At 41.7% G+C, this 24,954-nt stretch overlaps 1 protein-coding gene across 6 annotated transcripts in view; it reads right to left on the reverse strand.

The window, feature by feature from the left end:
• The window catches only part of AKAP9 (A-kinase anchoring protein 9), a 218,370-nt gene that overhangs the window by 132,708 nt on the left and 60,708 nt on the right, over positions 1-24,954 (reverse strand). For 3 of the 6 annotated variants that reach the window (XM_074945942.1, XM_074945943.1, XM_074945941.1), the window contains exons 4-7: positions 16,116-16,169; positions 15,506-15,676; positions 5,434-5,589; positions 2,709-2,906 (exon numbers count right to left, since the gene is read on the reverse strand). In XM_074945942.1, coding sequence (XP_074802043.1) covers positions 2,709-2,906; positions 5,434-5,589; positions 15,506-15,676; positions 16,116-16,169 — 579 coding nt within the window. The remainder of the gene's footprint in view (positions 1-2,708; positions 2,907-5,433; positions 5,590-15,505; positions 15,677-16,115; positions 16,170-24,954) is intronic. The other 3 variants (XM_074945945.1, XM_074945944.1, XM_074945947.1) reach the window with 3 other exon arrangements.

The raw sequence follows: 24,954 nt of genomic DNA on the forward strand, positions 1-24,954 counted from the left end.
TTGGCCTTCTTGGCAACAAGGGCACACTGTTGACTCATATCCAGCTTCTCGTCCACTGTAACCCCTAGGTCCTTTTCTACAAGACTGCTGCCTAGCCATTCAGTCCCTAGTCTGTAGTGGTGCATCGGATTCTTCCATCCTTAGTGCAGGACTCTACACTTGTCCTTGCTGAACCTCATCAGATTTCTTTTGGTCCAATCCTCCAATTTGTCTAGGTCACTCTGTATCCTATCCCTACCCTCCAGTGTATCTACCTCTCCTCCCAGTTTAGTGTCATCTGCAAACTTGCTGAGGGTGCAATCCACACCATCCTCCAGATCATTTATGAAGATATTGAACAAAACCTGCCCCAGGACCGACCCTTGGGACACTCCACTTGATACCAGCTGCCAACTAGACATGGAGCCGTTGAGCCCGACAATCTAGCCAACTTTCTACCCACCTTATAGTCCATTCATCCAGCCTATACTTCTTTAACTTGCTGCCAAGAATACTGTGGGAGACCGTGTCAAAAGCTTTCCTAAAGTCAAGGAACAACATGTCCACTGCTTTCCCCTCATCCACACAGCCAGTTATCTCATCATAGAAGGCAATTAGATTAGTCAGGCATGACTTGCCCTTGGTGAATCCATGCTGACTGTTCCCGATCACTTTCCTCTCCTCTAAGTGCTTCAGAATTGATTCCTTGAGGACCTGCTCCATGATTTTTCCAGGGACTGAGGTGAGGCTGACTGGCCTGTAGTTCCCAGGATCCTCCTCCTTCCCTTTTTTAAAGATGGGCACTACACTAGCCTTTTTCCAGTCATCTGGGACTTCCCCCGATTGCCATGAGTTTTCAAAGATAATGGCCAATGGCTCTGCAATCACATCCGCCAACTCCTTTAGCACTCTTGGATGCAGCGCATCCAGCCCCATGGACTTGTGCTCGTCCAGCTTTTCTAAATAGTCCCGATCCACTTCTTTCTCCACAGAGGGCTGGTCACCTCCTCCCCATGCTGTGCTGCCCAGTGCAGTGGTTCGGGAGCTGACCTTGTTCGTGAAGACAGAGGCAAAAAAAGCATTGAGTACATTAGCTTTTTCCACATCCGCTGTCACTAGGCTGCCTCCCGCATTCAGTAAGGTGCCCACACTTTCCTTGACCTTCTTCTTGTTGCTAACATACGTGAAGAAACCCTTCTTGTTACTCTTAACATCCCTTGCTAGCTGCAACTCCAGGTGTGATTTGGCCTTCCTGATTTCACTCCTGCATGCCCGAGCAATATTTTTATACTCTTCCCTGGTCATTTGTCCAGTCTTCCACTTCTTGTAAGCTTCTTTTTTGTGTTTAAGATCAGCAAGGATTTCACTGTTAAGCCAAGCCGGTCACCTGCCATATTTACTATTCTTTCTACACATCGGGATGGTTTGTCGCTGTAACCTCAATAAGGATTCTTTAAAATGCAGCCAGCTCTCCTGGACTCCTTTCCCCCTCATGTTATTCTCCCAGGGGATCCTGCCCATCAGTTCCCTGAGGGAGTCAAAGTCTGCTTTTCTGAAGTCCAGGGTCAGTATTCTGCTGCTCTCCTTTCTTCCTTGTGTCAGGATCCTGAACTCGACCATCTCATGGTCACTGCCTCCCAGGTTCCCATTCACTTTTGCTTCCCCTGCTAATTCTTCCCGGTTTGTGAGCAGCAGGTTAAGAAGAGCCCTGCCCCTAGTTGGTTCCTCCAGCCCTTGCACCAGGAAATTGTCCCCTACACTTTCCAAAAACTTCCTGGATTGTCTGTGCACTGTTGTATTGCTCTCCCAGCAGATATCAGGGTGATTTAAGTCTCCCATGAAAACCAGGGCCTGCGATCTAGTAACTTCCATTAGTTGCTGGAAGAGAGCTTCGTCTACCTCATCCCCCTGGTCAGGTGGTCTATAGCAGACTCCCACCACGACATCACCCTTTTTACTCACACTTCTAAACTTAATTCAGAGACTCTCAGGTTTTTCTGCAGTTTCATACCGGAGCTCTGAGCAGTCATACTGCTCTCTTACATACAGTGCAACTCCCCCACCTTTTCTGCCCTGCCTGTCCTTCCTGAACAGTTTATATCCATCCATGACAGTACTCCAGTCATGTGAGTTATTCCACCAAGTCTCTGTTATTCCAATCACATATAATTCCTTGACTGTGCCAGGACCTCCAGTTCTCCCTGCTGGTTTCCCAGGCTTCTTGCATTTGTGTATAGACACTTGAGTTAACTTGCTGTTTGTTCTGCTTTCTTAGTATGAGGCAGGAGCCCTCCCCTCTCGCTCTCTCCTGCTCGTGCTTCCTCCCGGTATCCCACGACACCGTTAAATGCTTATTTAATATAAGCATTCTAATTCCAGTTCTACCTTTCTCATTCACTTGTTATAAGTATTTCTGCTGTAATTATAAGTTTATTTGAACATTTTTTCTAAAGAGTCTAAAATCAAGAACCAGGCAATTCAACTAGTACTTACTTCTAAACTATGTATACAATATACATTTAATATAATAAAGGTAACAGTCCTTGTCTTAAAGAGACAACAAGTTCCTTTTTTAAAATGAATATAGGAAGCCAATATTTTTGCTGCCTCTAATAAGGAGTTGCACACACGTATTTGGTGATACATTTATAATTAACTTCAAAGGAACTACAATTAGTAAAACAACATCAAGTCAATAGTAAAAGGTATCAGTCTAGTAAGAAACCTACCATTTCATAGACCGTAATTCTGTCTTGCAGAAGGGTAATTTGTACTTCAAATTCTTTATTCTTTTTTTGGTAATTCTTCAGTAGATATTCTTGTTCTTCTAGCTGTTGCTGATGTGTAAGGATCTGTTGTTTGGCTTGCAATAAATCCGCAGCTGTACTACTATGGCTGGTATTCCTTAAGGCTTCACTTGCCTGTAACTTACACATAGAAAAAACATACATAGGTCTAAACCAGCAATCCTCCCATTTGCTCCAGTTTATCTATAAGCAGGGAAAGACTCTTTGAAATTTGTTTGTCACATTATATTCTCTTTTAGTAGCAATTGTGACAGGGTCAGGCCACATGGCTACAGGAGAGTTATAGAAGGCAGATATATTAGCCCCAGGTTAAGTAGGACCCTTTTCCCTGGGTAAGGTAACATGGAAGGTTCCAGAACAATCAGGAACCTTCTGGAGACAATTAAGACAGACAGGCTGATTAGAACACCTGCACCCAATCAAGAAGCTGCTAGAATCAATTAAGGCAGGCTAATCAGGGCACCTGGGTTTAAAAAAGGAGCTCATTTCAGTTTGTGTAAGGAGTGTGCGCGTGTAAGGAGCTGGGAGCAAGAGGCGCTAGGAGCCAAGAGTGAGAACGCATACTGTTGGAGGACTGAGGAGTACAAGCATTATCAGACACCAGGAGGAAGGCCCTATGGTGAGGATAAAGAAGGTGTTGGGAGGAGGCCATGGGGAAGTAGCCCAGGGAGTTGTAGCTGTCGCACAGCTGTTCCAGGAGGCACTCTAGACAGCTGCATTCCACAGGGCTCTGGACTGGAACCCGGAGTAGAGGGCAAGCCTGGGTTCCCCCCGAAACCTCCCAACTCCTGGTCAGACACAGGAGGAGCTGACCTGGACTGTGGGTTCACGAAAACAGCCAAACTGAGGGCTACCGTGAAGCTCCAAGGCGAGCAAATCCGCCAATAAGCGCAAGACCCACCAAGGTAGAGGAGGAACTTTGTCACACAGTGGAATGGTGTTCATCATGTTGGAATAGCCAGCAAATTATTTTTTCATGCTCAGTATTACACTGCTGCTTCTTACACCAAGGGCATCGGGGAGAGATCTTGAACGACTGCTGGAGATGAAACACAAGGCCCAGAGGGGATGGGCGATGCCAGTATACTTGTGTGGTAAGAGGGGTGGCTGCCCCTCCATCTCAAGTTGACTGCCTTCCCATTGGCTTGGGATGAGTGATCTGGCTAGCTGATTGGCTCTTGTGTACCCTCTCACCCATATTTATACTCTCCTGAGCTTTTCAACAGCCTCTTGTTCCTGTTGGCTGCTCTGCCCTGCCCTCCCCTGCACTCCTCTTAAGTTGTAGTGTAGGAGCTGTGTTTTTTAGGAGGTTGCAGGTGTCACTGATCACCTGTTTTGGGCTCATGATGAAATTTTTTCCATTGGATCAAATTAGCCTATGTCTAGTGGGTTTTTTTTCCACTTTCCTCGCAGCATCATGGAGGCACATGTGGGTTGTATGCAATAGACTTTAAAGTTTAATATTAGGAAAGAAATGACCGTTCAGCTTGTCACAACGTGTGGCCAGTGCAAATAAAGGTTAAAAGGGCCACTCCCACAGGTAAATGAGATTCAGGATTTCGCTGGTCGACCTTGGGCCTATAGGATAAGGGGAGACCTGAAAGATTTTCAGATTGAGGTTCCCTCTTGGTAATCTCTGCCCCCTTCACTCAAGGGGATGCAGAGAGGATTTAAAAGCAAACACTCCGACGGTAGGCCTGAACTACTGGTTATATGGTGGGAATCCTGTAACTCTGCATTGCACACCAATTAAACACCTGGTATGTGAGAATGGCGAGTAGGCATAAAGTGCCTCTTCATTGTGTAAAATTAATACCTTTGTGGCCTGCTGCTTAAATCCATCCCATATATCTGTTGTTCATTGTGGGCATATCTCAAAATATGTTTTATGGCCAACTAGCACAGGGCAGCAGTATATTAGGAGTCACTTTGAAGTGATAATATGCCTTGCACCTGCAATTGTTAATTCTCAGAAATCATTATGTGAAATACTGTAGATTCATAATGCCATGCTCAAAGCTTGTGCAAGTTACCTTTGAGTGTTCAACAGCTTAAAATACTAAAACATTTAACTGCCGCACAAATGAATAACAATGAAGCCCCTGTGGCTACCATTAAACTCAATCCTCAGTTCCTTTTTGAACAAATTAATTTAAAAATATGTAACAAAAAGGAACAATGGAATAATCTTCAACCCTAGCAGAGAATTAGGGGTGTGACTAAGCCTCTAATAAGACTCTAGGGTGAAATCCTGAATACAAATGAAGTCAATGGGCGTTCTGCCATTGATTTCAAAGATGCCAGGATTTGACCCCTAATCTTTTGAGAACAGTTATTATTGTGGTTGCCAGTAGAAAGCCAGTATTTACCAACGGTTACGATCATGCAATAAAAGTGAAACCACATTATTTCCTATTGTATTATAAGAAATGAGTGCAATATTCCAGATTTTATAATGCGGTAACTGCTGGCAAATACCAACTCTTTTAATCACTGTAGATCCCTATTCTTGGGTCCAAATCTTCAAAAGTTTACATGAAAGAACACTGATTTTGTTTCTAAAGGAAGTAATACTTCATAGATTGTGTTATCCAAATTGACCCTCTTTCATCAAACCTGATGAAATATTGTTAGCAATAAAACTTACATGCTGAAACTGAATTTGCAGTTTCTGGCTTTGTTCAGTAAGCTCTAAAAATTCCCTCAGTGTTTCATCCTTTTCTTTCCGTGCTTGCTGCAGATTCGTAGTAAGCTGTGTGATAATATCATCTCTTTGTTTGATAGCAGCCTCAAACTCTTGAAGCTATGGAAGGTTAAAGTTTAAACAATTAGTGCAAGTCAAAAGATGTACAAAAACATACTAAATTATTCTCATGAAATGGCAGTAAAAAAAGTAAAATGTATTTAATGCATGACATCTCTACTCAAAAGTGCTTACAAACACTTACGGTAGCATTAATATTTTAGCAATAACTTTGTACCATAAGTATTTAAAACTATTCAGACACAGGATATTGCTTTCGTCATTAACTAATTTTGACACAATTTCCTGAGCCCCCCATAAGATACCTAACTGAAGAATGTAATCTGGACTTTATATTGACAAGGTATTGAATCTTGATTAAATATATCAGAGTTAGAATCTGAAACTAAGTTAAACCAGAAGTTCTCTAAAACATTCTTTGACATCAGTGTGGAACATGCAACAAATTGGGACTTCACGAGATAATGAGGAAATCAGATTAAACATTCAAGACTGATACATGGTATATAGCAGAGAAAAGCTTAGATGGACACTTGTAATAAAAAAAGGAAAAAGGACAAAAGTACTGTTGATGGAAATAAATTTCTTCAGAAGTGTTATAAGTACCTTTCAGCAGCATATATTTCATTAAATTCTGTAAACCATGAACTATAATTATTATTACCTGACACTAATTTTCTTTAAAAAATTAAATTTCTTGTGGTTTACTTGAAAATTACCTCATTTATTTAAACTCTTCTTTCTACAGCCAGCAGAAGCGTTAAAATGTAAATAACCTGTCAGTCAATATACATGTTTTTAAATCATTAATCTGCTCATATATTATGCTGTAAATTTAATTTTCTATGCTCTTCTAATAAAAAGTACCTACAGTTCATACAGGGAGATGTTCACTCCACTGACTTCAATGGCTTTGCAGCCACTTACGTCAATGGTAAAGTGGGACCAGTACCTACCAGTTGTACAAAAACCAGAGCACCAATAGCAGCCATTTTGTTCCCCAGGTTGACTGAATTTTAAAATTATTTTTACAAAGAAAATCAAAATGAAGTGTTAGTGTCTGGCTTTTCATTAAACTTAGAAAACTAACATCAGAAAGTCAATGGAAGTGTCTACATGGAACACTTTTCTTATAATGCTAGACATTCACCTGTGTGCACTGAAGGAAAGGTTTAATACTACCACATGATGCTTTTGTATTGTTCTCAAATGTTTTAGCTGAGGTTTAATTCATAGTTAAAAGGGATATTATTCAGTACTGGTAGGAAAGCAAGTGGTTTTTCTTTAAACACACAGACCTACTCTCTATGAGAAGTTTGAGAGAACTGACTTTTGTTCATATCATCCTTGATTGCTTTGAAAAAAATAATCTGCTTAATCTATTAAGGGCCTGATCTTGCAAAGAGCTAAGTGTCCTCAAATCCCATTTTGATAGATCAAGTCCTAAAACAGTTGTTTGTTTTTACACCTTCACTTTCCTGGATGATGCAATTGCTGGACAACCAACTTAATACATAAACAGGCATAAACTGGGCAGTTATATATGCCAAGCCCTTGTACATACATAGGATCCTATCAAATTCACAGACCGTGAAATCTGGTCTCTTCCCGTGAAATCTGGTCTTTTGTGTGCTTTTACCCTGTACTATACTGATTTCACTATAGGGGAGACCAGTGTTTCTCAAATTGGGGATCCTGACCGAAAAGGCTGTTGCAGAAAGGTTGCGGTATTGCCACCCTTACTTCTGTGTTGCCTTCAGAGCTGGGTGGCCAGACAGTGGCGGCTGTTGGCCACATGCCCAGCTCTGAAGGCAGCAGCCTGCCAGCACCAGCACAAAAGTAAGGGTGGCAATACCATACCATGCCACCCTTACTTCTGCGATGCTGCCTTCAGAGCTGGGTGGCCAGAGACTGGCAGCTGCTGACTGAGGGCCCAGCTCTGCAGGCAGCAGCACAGAAGTAAGGGTGGCAATACCACATCATGCCATCCTTACTTCTGTGCTGCTGCTGGTGGCAGCTCTGCTTTCAGCACTGGGCTCTCGACCAGCAATCGCTCCTTTCCAGCTGCCCAGCTCTGAAGGAAGCGCCGCCACCAGAAGCAGTGCAGAAGTAAGGGTAGAGGTACCGCAACCCCCCCTACAATAACTTTGCAACCCCTCCACAACTCCTTTTTAGGTCAGGATGAGGAGGATACTCACTTGTGCAGTATCTGACGTTCTTCGAGATGAGTGTCCCTGTGGGTGGCTCCACTGTAGGTGTCAGTGCGCCGTTGTTTGGAGATTTTTACAGCAGTACCTGTATCGGCCGCACATGCGCGGAGCCTGCCTCATACACCAGTCTTGTCTTAATAGTGCACATGCGCGGCCAAACTCCTCAGTTCCTCCTCTACAATGGAGGCCGCCCAACTCCGAAGTAGGGGGGAGGAGGGTGGGGAGTGGAGCACCCACAGGGACACTCATCTCGAAGAACATCAGTTACTGCACCGGTGAGTAACCTCCTCTTCTTCTTCTTGAGGTATCCCTGTGGGTGCTCCATTGTCGGTGACTGAAAAGCAGTATCTCTCAAGGAGGTAGGGACTTTGGATCTGGAAGGAATGCAGTAGATAGAACAGCTCTGCCCACACGCGTATTGGTGATGGGTCCCTGTGTAAAAGCATAATGTTTTGCAAACGTATTTTCAAAAGCCCAAATGGCAGCTCTGAAAATGTCCTTAAAGGGGGCGTTATGTAGAAAGGCTACTCAGGCTGCCATGGATCTGGTGGAGTGAGTCCTGATAAAGGTAGGAGAAGTCACATTCTGTCATTGATAACAGAGACAAATGCAACTCGAGATCCAGTTGGAAAGTCAGTGGTTAGAGATAAATGAGTCCTTAGAGTGTTCTGCAATGGGGACGAATAGCTTGTCGGAACGCCTAAAAGTTTTAGTCCTGTCGAAGTAGAAGTACAAAGTTCTGCACACGTCGAAAGTGTGCATCGTAGATTCAAAGGAATTCGCATGTGGTTTTGGAAAAGGTAGGGAGATGGATAGGCTCACTGACATTGAAAGATGAGTGCACCTTCAGGGAATTTCGGGGAGGAAGCGTAGGGTGACTTTGTCCTTAAAAATATGGGGCATGGCGGATCTGCCATGAGTGCTGCAATTTCTCCTGTGCGTCTCACACAGGCAATCGCTACCAGAAACGCAGTTTTCATAGAGAAATGTAGGAGGGAACATGTTGCTAATGGTTCAAATGGTTTTGGGTTAGGCACGTTAAGACTAAGGGAAGGTTCCAAAATAGATTAGGCGGTTTGATGTGTGGGTATAGGGTTTGGGGTCCCTTAAGGAACCACTTAGTAATGGGATGAGCAAAGATAGTCCTATTGTTGATGGCATCATAGAACATTGTAATTGCGGCCAAGTGGAGTTTGATGGGACTCAGGGAGAGTCCAGATAATTTAATCTCTAATAGATAGTCGAGGACTAGCGGGAGAGGCATGGAAAAAAGGAGCAGTGTTTGTGACAGCCCACCAGTGTGTAAATATTGTCCAGTTATAAAGCAGGTGGTGCATGTAGAATTTGTTGTGCTATGAAGGAGTACATTTTGAACCTGCTCCAAGCAAGTTCGCTCGGCATGAGAGAACAATGAAGGAGCCAAACCTTGAGGTGCAATATGGTTAAATTGGGGTGGAGTAGTAGACTCTGTTACTGGGACAAGAGATTCAGGTGGAGGGTAGTGGGATGGGTGTGGAAAGCGATATCTTGGTAAGGAAAGGGTATCATGCCTGTCTGGGCCATGTGGGGCTATCATTATGACCCTGGCTTGGTGTGTTTGTATTTTTATCAATAATTTGTGTATGAGTGGTATCGGGGAAATGCATACATTAGGTCGGTGTTCCCATGGGAACATGAGCGCACCCCTCCAGGAGTGTTTGCCTAGTTCTAGAACAAAATCTTGGGCATTTCTTGTTTGCTGCAGTTGCAAAAAGGTCTGTGGCTGAGTATCCCCATGTGTGGAATATGTCTAGTACTATATTCTCGTTTAGTTCCCATTTGTGGTCTATGGGAAATCTTCTGCTGAATGCGTTGCAGTGGTATTGAGACAGCCAGGTAAGTATGCAGCCGATATTCAGATATTGTGTCTGAGACACCAATTCCATCTTTTTATTGCTTCTGTACAAAGGGAATGGGATCACTCCCCCACCCCCTTGCCTGTTTACATAGAAGATGTAGGCAATGTTGTCGGTCATTATCCTGACATGTTGGTTTTGTATGAAAGGAGAAATTGGAGGCAGGCATTGTGTATTGTTCAGAATTCTAGACGTTGATGTGAAGGGACGTATAGGCAGGAAACAAAAGACCCTGTGTAGTGTATTGGGGCATGTGTCTATAATTAAGATGACCGATGGGACGTCCTGTAGAAAGGGGACCCATAGAAAAGGTTGTGAGGCAGTGTCCAGAGTGTGTGAGCGAGTCTTAGACTCTGGGAGGTATGTATAAAAGTTTGTTCAGACCATGGACATTCGGTCTGTAGACAGTGGAATCCAGCTTTGGAAACACCTCATGAAGAGACGAGCGTTCCTGACTACAAAACTGCAAGAGGCTACGTGGCCTCGGAGTTGTAGGCAAGCTCGTGCAGCCACTTGTGGACTGTTGCACAGCTTGGGAATGAAAAGGTTGACAGTGTTAGAAAGGTGGAGTGGGAGAGATGCTATTCTTTTGCATGAGTCAAAATGTGCTGCTATGAACTCCAGTTGTTGGATGGGAGTGAGTGAAGATTTTCTTTGTTCATTCACAAGCCAAGAGCATGGAAACATTGGACTGTCCGTTGTGTGGACTGCATGGCTTCTTGGAGGGTCCTGGCTTTGAAAAGGCAGTTGTCGAGGTAAGTAAAAATTATGATTCTCTGCCTTCTGAGATGAGCTGTTATGACTGTGAGGAGTTTGGAAAAGACATGAGGCACAGTCGAGAGGCCGAAAGGTAGGACCCTGTACTGGTAGTGTTGTGAGCCCAGAAGGAAGCGAATAAAATGTCTGTGGGCAGGATGTATGGTCACAGGAACATAAGCATCCTGCAGGTCAAGGGCTGAAAATCCAATCTCCCTGCTCCAGTGCTGGAATTATGGTTGCAAGAGTCACCATTTTATTTTTTTTATTTTATTCAACGAATTTTTTGAGGCATCTGAGGTTGAGAATGGGTCACCATCCCCCAGTTTTCTTTTGTGTTAAAAAGTAATGGGAGTAGAACCCTTTTCCTCTGTGTTGGTCAGGCACTGGTTGTACTGCTCCTAATTGGAGGAGGTGATGCCGAATTGCCACAGCGCCCGGAAGAGCGGCAGAGCTGCAACCAAATTGCTGCTGCGGGACACAGACTGCCACCCCATTCCGAATGCCGCCCCAACCACCTGCCTGGAAAGCTGGTGCCTGGAGCTGGCTGGGAGCGGGGGGCCACTGAAGTAGGGATGATGTTTTCTATACCATTGGTCACATCTTCAAATTTGCTTATTAGTGGGAAGGGGTTGACATGGAGCCGATGAATTGGTGCAGCAACATTGATATCTTGGTCACGAATGTTGTTGTTCATATGGTCTATGTTGTGTATACATTGGGTAGCATGGATGGGTGGTATCTATATTATCTCTTCCTATTTGCAGGGGTTTGGATACCGAGAGACCGTAATGTCGCTCTCGAGTCCTTCATGGAGTGAAGCACATCGTTGGGGTTACTGGCAAATATTTTTTCACCATCAAAAGGGAGATCTTCTATGTTATTCTGAACCTCGCAAGGAAAAGACAACCATGAAAGCCATGAAGCTTGACGCATCACTACTGCTGTAGCAGTGGACCTCGCAGCTGTGTTAGCAACATCAAGCGCAGCTTGTAGTGCGATACGGGAGATGATTCGTCCATCAGAGACTATGGCTTTAAACTGATGGTTTGTTTGTTTTTTCTCCCCTCTCCCCCCTCTGGAATGCCATCAATAAAGTCCATGAGTTTCTCATAATTTCTGTGGTCATATTTTGCCAGAACGGCCGCATAATTAGATATCCAGAATTGTAATGTGGACGAAGCATAAACTTACAACCAAGCAGGTCCAGCCTTTTTCTGTCTTTTATCAGTTGGGGTAGACCTGGGAATTGGTGTTTGTTCTTTTGGTTAGCTACCTCTGCTACCAATGAGTTTTGTGCTGGGTGAGTAAAAAGGAACTCAGACCCTTTGGAAGGAATAAAATATTTCCAGTTAGCTTGCTTACAGGTAGGTCTGCTAGTAGCCGGTGTCTGCCATATGGTTTTGGCTGGATTTATAGGTAAGGCAATCTTGGATGTGGAGGAAGGTTGCAGGATGTCAGTCAACTATGCTGGTTTTCAGAAAACTTCCTCCAGATTAATCCTCAACTCTTTTGAGGAGGTCTTGAAATTTTAAGAAATCATCCGACAGTGTTGGTGAGGAGGCAGTATGGCATCATCCTGTGTGGATATGGGCTCCACAATGGTTGGGGAAGCATGTGTAGCGTGTTCATCGAAGTGTGGAGTAACAGTTTGTTGTTGTGTCTCATTCGTAGCCGTATGCACTGGTGGTGGCGAGGTGGCATTGCTCCTATTTTTGGCATCTTGGCGATCATAGTGGAATCACTTATATGGTGCTCATGGACTCCGTATTGCCACTGACTGGGGAAAGGCACAGGTGGTGCCATCCATGGGTTTGTATACCAGGGAGGGAGGTCTTTGATGAATGAAGACCTAGATTTTCTGTGACCAGTGCTGATTTGCCTCTGTGACTAGGAGAACTGGTATGGTGAAGTCTCCCTGCACTATGGCTTCCTCATCACTAGAAAAGTGAGATACAGCCAGAGAGAGGTGTCTGGACCACATGCGAATGTCCGGAGAAAAACAGGTGTCAAGTAGAGGTGACTGTAGGTTAGGTGATACCTGTAGGTCTGGTGAATGAACGAACTGCGGTGCCGGAGAGCCTGTGTGAGAGAAACCCTCTGTTAGGAGTGCCTGCGGCGCTGGAGGGTCGTTCGGCACTGACGTTCTCTGCACCATAGCGCTCAATGCATGCACTGAGGTCGGTGGTGCCGGGAAGGTAAGCGCAGCTCGGGTCTGTTCCGGCAAGGTCCTCTGTGCTGGCACCGTGTCCACTGCGATGCCAGACGGTGCCATGAGAGAGGCAGGCAACTTGAAGCCTCGGCACTGGGAGCTTGCGCTGTCACCGCAGCCAGAGGCAGAATTAGTGCGATGCCAGAGGAACCGGCACATCAAAGGTGCTGAGCTAAGAAAAGGTCTGTACAGAAGAAATAGACCTGCTCAGCAACCTTTTTGCTTGCAGTGTTTCCCTTCTGGGTGAGGGAGGCAGGCATTTTCTTTTTTTGTCCTTTCTGGAGGCAGGAGGGCTGTGGTTCACTGAGGAGCCCATACCTGGGTCAGAAGCCGGTCCGAGTGACTTCGGCCCAAGAATCATTTTCAGGCGGAGTTCTCTATCTTTATGTGCCCTGGATTTTAATTTGGAACAATGGGCACAATTTTGAGGAATGAGGGACTCCCCCAGGCATTTTATACACTGGGAGCGACCATCTGACATAGGGATGGCGTCCCTGCACGTAGTGCACCGCTTAAATCCTGGGGAGCCAGGCATATTATCATTGGCTGGAGACTGAGAGGAACAAGCGGGAACGAATTTTTTTTTATTTTTTTTTTATTAAAGGGATGAACTTATCTAGTAACTAGAGTGCTAACGTAAGGGAAACAAGGATGTAGAATGGGTAAGAGAAAAAGTTTTAACGAGACTGCTGTAGGTCCGATTCTGGCCGGGGACGGTAGAGAAGGAACTGAGGAGTTCGGCCGCGCATGCGCACTATTAAGACAAGACTAGTATGTGAGGCAGGCTCCGCCTACGTGCAGCCGATACGGGGACTGCTGTAAAAATCTCCGAACAATGGCGCAGGGGCACACAGACACCTGCAGTGGAGAATCCACAGGGACACTTCTCAAAGAAGAACCTTACAATTACAACACTGTGAAATTTCAGATTTAAATAGCTGAAAACGCAAAATTTACAATTTTTAAAATCCTATGACCATGAAATTGACTGGGCCCGATACATACATATGCCCAGAAAGCAAGTTCAGCAAAATTAAATGAACAGAATTTATTCTTAAGCATTCTTCCTATTCATTCACAGTATTATCCAATCTGTTTTTAAATTTGTTTTTGTTTATTCAATTTGTTTTTTCTTGAATAGTAAAAAAAAAAAAAAACCATGACTGGCAGTTGAAATTAAAACAGACACAGATACATTCAGACTGATTTTTTTTTAGAAGGTTAGGAAAATAAAAGGCTCTTACAGGAGCTAAGGAAAGTATCTGTTGCAACTATTTTTCAATTAAGATATAATGCATACCACAAAGCTACAGTAAATATAATTTAGTGTGACTGAAAAATGTTCATAAGCATTATTGTGCTACAAACTTTTAAGGATATCACATAAAAGGGACATCTTAAAAAACAAAAAACAAACAAACCAGACTTACGACTGTCTTATAAACTTAAAATTATATATGTTCACTATCTTTTCTTTCACTGAAAACCACACAGTGTTGGCAGCAACTAAACAGAAGAAATTATAACTCTTATAAAATCCATCAAGCACGAATAGTACAAGACACAGTAAATAGGAACTAAACATGAATTAAAATTTATCAGTACCATGGGAGATAAGTGGTCTTTCAAATCATTCATATGCACCGAAAGACAAAACAGTGATAACCTACCCCTTTTATTATTTATAGGGAATGCTACTTAGAAGAATATCTACATTTCACCAGAAAATTACATATCCCTTTTCACAGATTTGCTAAAATAAAAGAAAATCTTTCAAAAACAAACAAAAAATCCCACAGGGATGAATAAAATTAGGCCTACTTAGTTTAAAACACTAAGTTTGTAAACCATGATCCAACAACAAAATTCTATCTACAGTAGAAACTTATAAAACAAAGCAAAACATATGAACACACATGCAGTATCCAAATCAACAAAAGGTCAAGGAAAAGAGAGACAAATGTGAAATGAAATACAGACCATGAAAAATAAAACTATGCCTTAAATTTCACCAATGGTCCAAATTCAGTGTGATATAAGCTAACAAAAACCTAAGAACTTTAATAGGAGTACCACCTGCTTACATCAGGGCAGAATTTGACTTAATGTTCCCATTATTACAGGGATCATTAATACAGTTGCTTAGGATTTAATGTAAGAAACATTTCCTTTAACTCCAAATTGAGAAAAGTTTCTTAGAATATGTTCATCCAATTGGCTTGTATGCCTGTCTGTAAACTCTGACAGACAAATGACCTCCTGGTTCAGTAGCTACCTCAGGAATCTCACTTCTTTGGTAGGAGGAACTTGATACTCTGCTTGGTTTCTGAGGAGCAAGGGGGAAAAAACTATGTACTGCCACTGGAAAATTAATGAGGAAGAATTAAGAGATTGTCTTGAGGAAGCCCATGGAGCCACTCTTCCAACCAGAAGACAAGCACTGCAACTGCTAAGCACAGAGTAAAAATGCTGGCCAGAGAATAAAAAGAAAGGTGAAACACACTGGAACTTTCTGGAAAGGTGAAACACACTGGAACTGAAGCACTAAAATGGGTTACCTAGGGAGGTGGTGGAATATCCTTCCATAGAGGTTTTTAAGGACAGACTTGACAAAGCCCTGGCTGGGATGATTTAGTTGGGGATTGGTCCTGCTTTGAGCAGGGGGTTGGACTAGATGACCTCCTGAGGTCCCTTCCAATCCTGATATTCTATGATTCAAGATGATACATGCTGATGAAATGTCATTCTCTTTGGAACTAAACAAAATTCTGTATTCCACATTCTCTGACTGGCTCTCTTTAACCATAAACACTTCTAGGTGATACTCAGCATTTTTGTGTGTAACCAAGTAGCAAACAGAAAGCAACATACGGTAATTATACCTGTTGCAATCCTTCTGTACCATATGCTGCCCTCATTTCTTCTAGTTCTCTGTTTAGCTCTTCGATCTCTTGTTGTTTCCCAGCCAATTCATTCTCCATCATCTCTAGCCGTGTCTGAGAATGCTGCATTTCATGCTCAGAATAAGTCTCTCCAACTCCAAATTCTTCTTCCTAAATCAATCCAAGTTCCTTAACAACCCAACACTTACATGTTTCTTCAACGTGAGCAGAGTCAAATTTTGAATTCTCTATCAAATACCACGTTAGAACATTAACATAGCATTTAGGAGCTTTTTGCCATGGTAACCTGCCTTGTTGGCATAATTTACACCTCAAGAGTACTGACATACAGTATTTCTGTGAATTCTGTATTAAAAGGCTAAGCTTTATACTAGAAGGAGCATTTTTTTATTTTTCCTAAAGTTTAAAAGAGGCAACATTATACCTATTAAGATGTCATGAAACAACAACAAAGCTGGATAACATAGTGTACCACAGAATTTTTGTTAGTAAGACAGGTAGTTTTGTTCAACCAGAATATTAATATACAAATTCCTTAAGGTTTTTAATACCCAACATTAGTAATATGATTTAATTTGTAATACTATACCCTGATTAAGTCTGCTGGTATAGCTGTTCTTGTCACAAAACTGCAACCATTTACCTGTATAAAGACAATTTCTAGACACATTATAATTTAAGATGTAGCTTAAATTCTAGCTTCCTTTCATTTGAGACGTATCTGATTATTTTTGTAGACAAAACCTCGTGAGCAGAGAACAATCACTTCATTTGAAACGCACACAGTTAGTATATACTGTTCCAGAATCTGATTGTTTTGCACAATTTAGATATACCTAATTGTAGCAAGGGTTATTTTGTAATTTAGAGCTACTCAGATTAATTAAACCTGGGCTGATGTCTTTATGATATAAACTGCATTAGAATTCTGATAAACAAACAAAACAAGGAAATTCAGATTTAAAGCTACACATTTTAAAAATAATATTAAAAATCAGTAACAGAACATAGAGCATGAGCAGACTGAACAAATAATACATTTTAAACACAATATATTTGGAGTACACACATTTAAAAATGGTGAAGAGAGAAGCTCAGTAAAGAGTACCTTAAATTACTAAACTCCTCTCCTCATTTTTTTTTTTTTTAAGGTGTGCACTTCATAATTTGCAATTACTAATCACTCTCCTCTGGAACCAGAGTCATTATATCATATTCTTGTAATCTGAAATAATTTCTTACATTGAAAAACGTACAAGAGACTTTGGATTTAAAATAAAATATCTGAAAATTTCTTCTTCCCTTTCACTTACCTGCTGCTGTCACACGGTGCAGCGTCCATGAGATTATTTGACCACATAAACCAATAATAAAGAGACTCCAAAATTTTAAATGCAATCCAAAAACAATACTTAAAGTCAACAAGAAAATTGTAAGAAACAAACACAAAAATACACAGGGCTTTTACTCAGCAGGTCCTTTGACCCATGTGTAAAATGGTGTAACAAAAAACTGACACATTCCTCTCAGAGCTCCTCTCCACATAAGAATCTGAACTAGGAGTGAGGATTTTGGAGAAGGGGAGCTACTGTATATTTATAGGATTTCAGATCCACCAAACATCATTGCTGTAGTGTTTAAGTAAAAAACCCAGTATATTGTATGGAAATCTGCTTAGAAATTGTCTAGGCAGGGCTTATTTACAATATGAGGGCATCATGACTGTGCAAACCCTAAAGTCTAACATCAAAATGCACTTGCAGGCAAGGGATCAAAGTCTGACCCCCAAGTTTGATTAAAGCTGTAGGGTATCAAAAATAAGAATGCCTCACTCCTAAATGACATTTTGGTAGAAACACAGAGTGTGTTGACTCGCTTTGGGGAGAGTCAACTCCAGACCTCCTCTACAATAAGTAAGGTCACCAAAACATAGTCTATGTTTGAGAGGGAATCAATACTGTAAAAATCAGGGGATCCCAATAAACTCCTCTGCCCCTATATGAGCACAGCAGGTACTCTTAACTCTGCAGGGCAACTGGCTGCCACTACATTTACCTAGCGTTTGCACTGTAGCTACTACCTGAGGCCTTAGACCAGATTTGGGCTTCTGGTCCTATCACAATAATAATAAATTAGTAGGAAAAAAACATGAATGTAAACAAAACAAAATGCTACTTTTCTTTTTCCTTTATGTACTCCAATTTCTATTGGCTCTTAAATTGATAAATAAAAACACTGGCTACCGAAGAGTTATACACCACATCTGTTGGATTGTCCACAGTGGTCCTCTTGTGTTGTGTATAATCTCTGTACTTCTCCCATCCAACTCTCTGTGGAATCTATTATACTTTTTCTCTTTTGGCATGGTGCAAGATGAAACCTAACATTTTTAATAAATTTCACTTGGTATTCCAAAGTATGGACTGAGCACAATGAAGTATAGAAGCTGGAGAGATCTGGTGGGTGCCAAACAGGCATAATTTTAGACATGGAAGAGTACTGGCTGTAGGAAAGCTGGCAGACGATTACAGGAATGTGCAAACACTGATTTTGAAATATCTTGTTTTAAAATAGTTATAAATTAATTTGTAGTTTTTAAGGCCACAGTCCTGCACACGATTCAATGCTCGTGGACCTCTGTGCAAGGCTCATTGATTTCAATGGGTTTCCATGTGGGCATACTGGATTGCCTACACAGAGCTCCCTACAACACTGGCATCTAAGTCCATATATATAATTGATTATTGATTTGGAATCTTACAATTTATTTTCTACTTTTAAAGTTTTGCAATGCACCTTTAGGGATGAAATGTTCTTAAATCACACTGGTGTGCCTAAGTACTGCAGCATACAAAAAATGAAGTCATCCATCTTTGAAGATCCTGGAAATATCGAGTAACAAGAGTACAGTTGTTAATCTTAGTTCTGAATTTTCCTGTTTTCATTATTATCTTAATATTTTCACAAGAAATATTCCCCAAATATAAAATTTCTTTTAAATTGCTTATAATCTATTTATTGTGTAAAGACAAATGTGTTTTAATTTATACTTTATTTTATATTGTTTTAGCAAATACAATGCATATTTAAGCAAAAGCAGACTTAAATACCACAAAACTATCCAAGCAGCACCACTGAAGTGAGCTGTAGCTCACGAAGGCTCATGCTCAAATAAATTTGTTAGTCTCTAAGGTGCCACAAGTACTCCTTTTCTTTTTGCGAATACAGACTAACACAGCTGCTACTCTGAAAACTGAATATAGTGATTCATGACTACTGCCACCAGGGGTCAGCACGAACTTTTTGAGCCATTGCACTTTAACGTACAGTGTAGCTATCACCATCAGGCTCCATTAACAAGATTTTAGATCCTATAGACCTCGGAATCCCTGACATGCTACCACACAAACTGTAGCATCAATCTTCTATATGGAGCTATTTCAATGCTATTAAAAAATTACTCTCCAATATAAATTATCAAGTTTACATGTCAAAGCATTGGCAATGTAGGACAAATTTTAATATATAAAAGAACAACATATTACTGACTGACAAGAAACTTTCAGGTCAGAAAACATAAAAACCAAAGTCCTTAATTTCGTTATATATTAGTTTATATAAAAGCATCTGGAACGGGTAATGTATTTTTATTCAACATCTTTAAAACAACTCATATTTATTTATTTTAAAATGTTCTTTATTCCAATGAGGATTAAGATATACATTTTATTCAGGAATTATTTCACTTTTACTGCCACATTATTATTCCATGAACACAGAGTTTATAAAATCAATACTGGCAGACTGCATTGCTTTTTTAGTGCTTTTTTAGTAATAGTGTCACATATTATAGCAACATCACAACATATTGAGGACTCCAATAAGTTTTAGTCTGATTACTACAAAGAATCTATCTAAGATTCTAGCACTATAATTAGATCACCTTGGCAAAACCTATTACCACTCACTCTTATTTTTAACCTGTGCCTAGGCAGAAGGTATTTCCTGTTGGTTTCATATAAACAATCAGAATAAAGACTTAAGCATAACAATAACCGATGCACAACCTTTCAAATCTAAAGAGACTGTAACAGTGATTTTTTAAAAATATATGATGGCTGGGTTACTTAATTTATTTTTCCATTATATAGTAATGTGCATTAGAAAACAATTCTTCATTTTAAGGTTAAAGACTACTGTTTACAATGTAATTAGTTTTTCCAACAACAACTTATTTTCTTCATCTTCCTCAACAGTGATTAACAATATTCCTTAGGGTTTGAAAAAAAGAAAAAAGTTTTGGCTACTGTCTTTTAGTACTTCTTGTAGAAGTGTGGAATACAAGTTTATATTTGGACCCAGGGAGAAGCATCATCAAGAAAGGTAAAAACCAGTGCTTGCTACTGGGAAAAGTCCAATTTCCCCTTAGTTTGGGATTTGAACTGTAACCCTGACTAGATTACTAATCATCACCATTATTTAATTTTAAAGGCTACACAAGGTCTCATGCTAGCTTAAAATATGTAATTTGTTACAAACAGCATATTCTGTATATATATTTTGGATTTGGTTACCATGTCCACAACTGTGGATCTGTACAGGAGACTGAAGGAAGGAGAAGACCTCATTTATAATAATAAAATTCCTGCAACACAAGATTGCTGATATTTGCAGTTACTGTTTCCTCCAACTTTGCTTAGGAAACTGTACTCTATCATCAGACAGAGCCATTATGAGCAATGTCCCTCAAAGAGGGATATATTTATTTGTCACTGGACTTTAGCCAGTTCCCTAACAGAATTAGCTAACAAACAAGAACCATAATGCTCACTTTGCCAGCTATAATAAAACAAACAACTTTTAAATACTAGTTTAAAATATTCCATTTGAAAGCATGACTACTACTTTTTTAGCATTATTTCTGACTGAAAAAGTTTAAATAATTTTTTTTTAAAAATGATGCAAAGCCTCTTTACATAATGAGAAGAAAGAGGGGAAGCAAAGAATAAGATGCGTACCACTACTAAGCTCATCACCGGCCTGTTCGAGTTGCCAAGCAAGCTGGCTCCCACCAACTTCAAATTAAATTATGGGTGTTTAGCATCTCCAAACGTAAGGCGCTACATGCTTTTGCCTGAAACAAAACTGAGTTCAAGATTCAGTTTCCAATTCCATACAAAATTTGTCCAGTCTGTGCTACTGTATACAGAATTTAATTTTTTCTCACCTTTCAAAATTCTCAATATTACAGATGGCTGCAGTTGTTCATTAATGTAAATGAAACATATTTAACTACTAAAAATATTATTATGGCTGACCTGAATATATGATTGATGACCACTCAATGCAGTTCCTAAGACACATGTACACTAGTTCCATGATCTCACTGCAGACAGTGCCAAACTTCACTGACTTTTAACAATTAAAAGGAATGTACTGAAAAGCTGTACACTCTGCATCTTAACAATCATTGCTTGATTTTGAAAGCCAACAACTATTTGAACTGCATGCACAAGTTTCTCACTGTCTACTTATGTTCTGGAACAGAATTATTACTTCATGCGAAAAGGGAGGGGAAAAGAAAAGAGAACAAGAGTTCCTAGAAAAGCATGAGCTCATACATAGTTTTTTTTCATTTTGGTTTTCAAAGAGGCTGAAAAATGGGATTTTTTTAAAAGTAGAGTTCAGAAGGAGATCTGGTTATAATTCTATAATATTAGTCTTCTGTGGTCTTTGGCATTTAAAATATTGCTATTAAAATCTCTAACATTAACTGTAGACACCAAGGAGAACCTTTTGAATACCAAAAAAAGAGTACAGACCCACAAGGTGCTGGGCTAGACTGTAAACTCTTCACCTCAGGGATTGTGTCTTCCACCTATCCTTCTACAGTGTTGATGCTACCATAGTCTAAATATTAAATACTAACTAACCCATGCTCATCCATAATTATCATGAGACATTACATCAATGTCCTTCATGTACTCTTTCTCAATCTCTCCGGACTTGCATGTTTTCTTGGGATTTTTGCTCTCTCACTTTCTGCAATAGCTGCTTCTTACATCAGATTAGAGGTTTTGATTATACTTTTGTATGGCTCTCAGTTGTGCATATGTCAGAGTTTGTCATACTGCTCTGGGTTTCTGAGGCATCGAAGGCTGGCTCTTCATGTACAATGGGTGTGGTACAAATATCTCACTGTGGTATACATTCTAAACATATCACAGTAAAGTCAGTTCTGTGCCCTGAATTGTATTTGTTTCCTTTTTAATGGCAAACTGGTGTGTATGAGTTGCTGCCTTTCCTCAACACACACACACAGCTCCTGATGATTCTTTTTATCTTCTTCTACCTCTCACCCTTCGCCAAAACATATAACAAGAAATGTGCTGTGCCCAGGTATAGGAGATATGAAATCTCTAATCAGAGCAGATAACCTGGATTTCCTTCAGGTAGAGAGGAATAGGAGCCACTGGTTACCCAGAAGAAGTAATGTTATAAGCGGAGCTGGCAGCACCACCTATGTCAGGTTGCCTGACATTTTCCACTGTACAATCCTGCTTTCAGTTACTTAACATTGCAAAACTTTAACCATTTGGGCTCAAATCTTCCATCCGAGGTGCAGGGCCGGATTAACGCAGGGGCTTTAGGGGCTGCAGTGCAGGACCCCAGGCTAAGAGGTGCCCCAGCCCAGCAGGGCTCAGGCAGGCTGCCTGCATGACGTGGCCCCATGTTGCTCCCAGAAGCAGCAGGCTGCTGGCATCTCTCTGCGGCCCCGGGGGGGGGACTGGAGGGGTGGAAGAGAGATTGATCCGCACGCTGCCTCTTCCCCCAGCACAGTCCCCGCAACTCTGGTTCCTGGCCAATGGTGTGCTGCAGTGGCGGCGCTTGTGGGTGCGGGCAGCACACAGAGACATGCTGTCCACCTCCTTTCAGGGGTGTGTAGAGAAGTGCCAGCAGCTAGCTGCTTCTGGGAACAGCGTGGGGCCATGGCATACAGGCTGCCCTGCTGCGCCACTGGCCAGGAGCCACCTGCACACCCAAACTCTCTACCAGACCCCATACCCCTTCCTGCACTCCAACCCCCCTGCCCCAGGTCACAATCCTCTCCTATACCAAACTCCCTCTCAGATCCTGCACCTCTCACCCTCTCCTGCACCCCTACACTCTGACCCCGCCTGGAGTCCCCTCCTGCACCCAAACTCCCTCCCAGAAAGAAACTAATATAACAGCTGTTCTAAGGTAAGAAGTAGGCTATTTTGAATTAACTTAACTATATTCTACATATTTTAAGATTGAAATGTAACCACAGAATGGCTTTATGTTAATTAAAAGGCAAGTTTAGTATAGAGCTAATAGCCTATTACTATTATTATGGCTGTCCTGAATATATGATTGATGACAACTCAATGCTTGACTCAAATGCAGAGGGGACAAGAGCCAGACTCGGGAAGGAAAGGAGTAAACTGGGACAGAGAGGTAACGGGGGGGAGAGGGGCAGTGGGAGGATGAAGGGGATGAAGACTGAGGATGGATGAGGAGCTGGAGAGACTGGGCAAGTAGACTATAACTGGGAACCACTCAAGAGAGAAGATGGGCAGAAGACCAGATCTGACAATGAGCCAGTGTACAGGGGAGAACAGGAACAGGGTGGTCAAAGGGCCTGAGACAAAAAGCCAGGGAGGTAGGAGACTGGGACAGGGATCTGGGAAGGGCATTGGGAGACAGAGCTTGGATAAAGAGCCCAGGGATGGAGACAGACAGACACGACAAGGAGCCAGTAAGGGGGAATTGAGACTGGCTGCAAAATGAGACTGGGACTGACTGAGCAAAGAGACGTGGATGGTGGACAGGGTAGGAAAAGATTGAGAGCAGGATGTGAAGAGGAATTGAGACTGGAAGTTAGTAGGTGAACAACTGGAGTCTAGGAGGGAGGGAGACAGATAGGATGAAAAGCCAGAAAGGCTGGCACTGGCTGGGCAAGAAGACTTGAGGCAAGGAGCTGGGGGGAAACTGAGAATCAGATGAGCAGTCCTGAGGGGAAGACTAGGACTGGCTGAGCAAGGAGACTGGTACTGGGTAGGCAAGGAGAATAGGAATTAGACAAGGAGCCAGGCGTGGGGAGAAAGACAGGACTGGGACAGGGACAGGTTGGAGGGGATGGAGCAGAAAGGGTCAAGCTTGGGAAGAAGGGGTAAAAGTCTATGTGCCTACTCGAGTACACTCCCCTCTAGAGCCTGGAATGGAATCCAAGGTTCCTGGATCTGAACATTCCTCTCCTGTCAGCAAATATCTCTGAAACCCACTGACAAGGTGCATATTTTGTCGTCCTCTAGAGAGATAACTACTGCCATCAGTTACTTCCTTTGCTCAAATGGCAGAGGTCTGTGTGATGGCTCTAAAGGTTTCAACCTTGCTGATTATTCATGTGGTTTTCAATCTGATGACACACAATGGCATCTGTTTCTTTTTAGCTTGCTTTTTTAAACACTTAGAAAATTACACATTTAAAAGCCACGTTAAGAGAACATTAAGGTTGCCAAAGAGCTCCTGTGTGATGCTAGGCAAGTCAATTAAACCAAACTTTTCACTAAGGGCTTGCCTTCACTGCAAAGTTAACCTGATTTATATCTCAAGTACTGCCACCAGCTTGAGTCCCATCCACACACAAAATCCCTTACCTTGAGTGTGGTTGTGCTTTTAACTTGAGTTGGCTGGCCTGGCAGGGGATATAAGCTAAAGTTTAAGTCACCTAGCACAACCACTCTACAGTATGGATGCAGGCTAGCTCCACTCGAGCACTGCTGGTCCTCCAATGCCTTCCCACAATTCCCTCTGGATCCCCAGAAAGGATGAAGAAGTTTTCTCATAAATCACTGGGAAAGAATTCATTGAATGGCTCAGCGTACTGCAGTGCAAAGAACTATGGGATATATCCCCAGAAGTCTGAGTGCCACACACAAGTGAGTGCAGCATCGGTGTGGATACAGTAGTTTGAGTGTTATTTGGCAGTGTGGTCTCTTTCACACAAGCTAGGATAACTCAAGAGGAGTAACTCAAGTGAAGATAACTTGAGTTAACTCTGCAGTTAAGATATACCCTAACTGTATGTTCCTCATTTTCTGTGTACCCAACTTGAGACCCTTAATCTGATTTGCAAAAGTGCTGTACTCTCACATCTGCAAAATGAAGTCAGTAGGAGCAGGGCCATCGACATACAAAGTGCTATATGAAGCTAAGTACACTGAAAAAATCAGGTTGTAGGCATTTCAGACTGAGCACCTAAAATTTGTGGACACTTTTTACTTTAATCCCTCTGTTCCTCAGTTCCCTGTCTGTAAAATGGGAATAATAGCAGCCTCTCTCTTAACAGCAATGTTGTTAAGGTAAGTTAATTAATGTTTGAGAAGCACTCAAATATTATAGTG

The sequence above is a fragment of the Natator depressus genome, chromosome 2 (genome assembly GCF_965152275.1).
Source record: "Natator depressus isolate rNatDep1 chromosome 2, rNatDep2.hap1, whole genome shotgun sequence".
Taxonomy (NCBI): Eukaryota; Metazoa; Chordata; order Testudines; family Cheloniidae; genus Natator; species Natator depressus.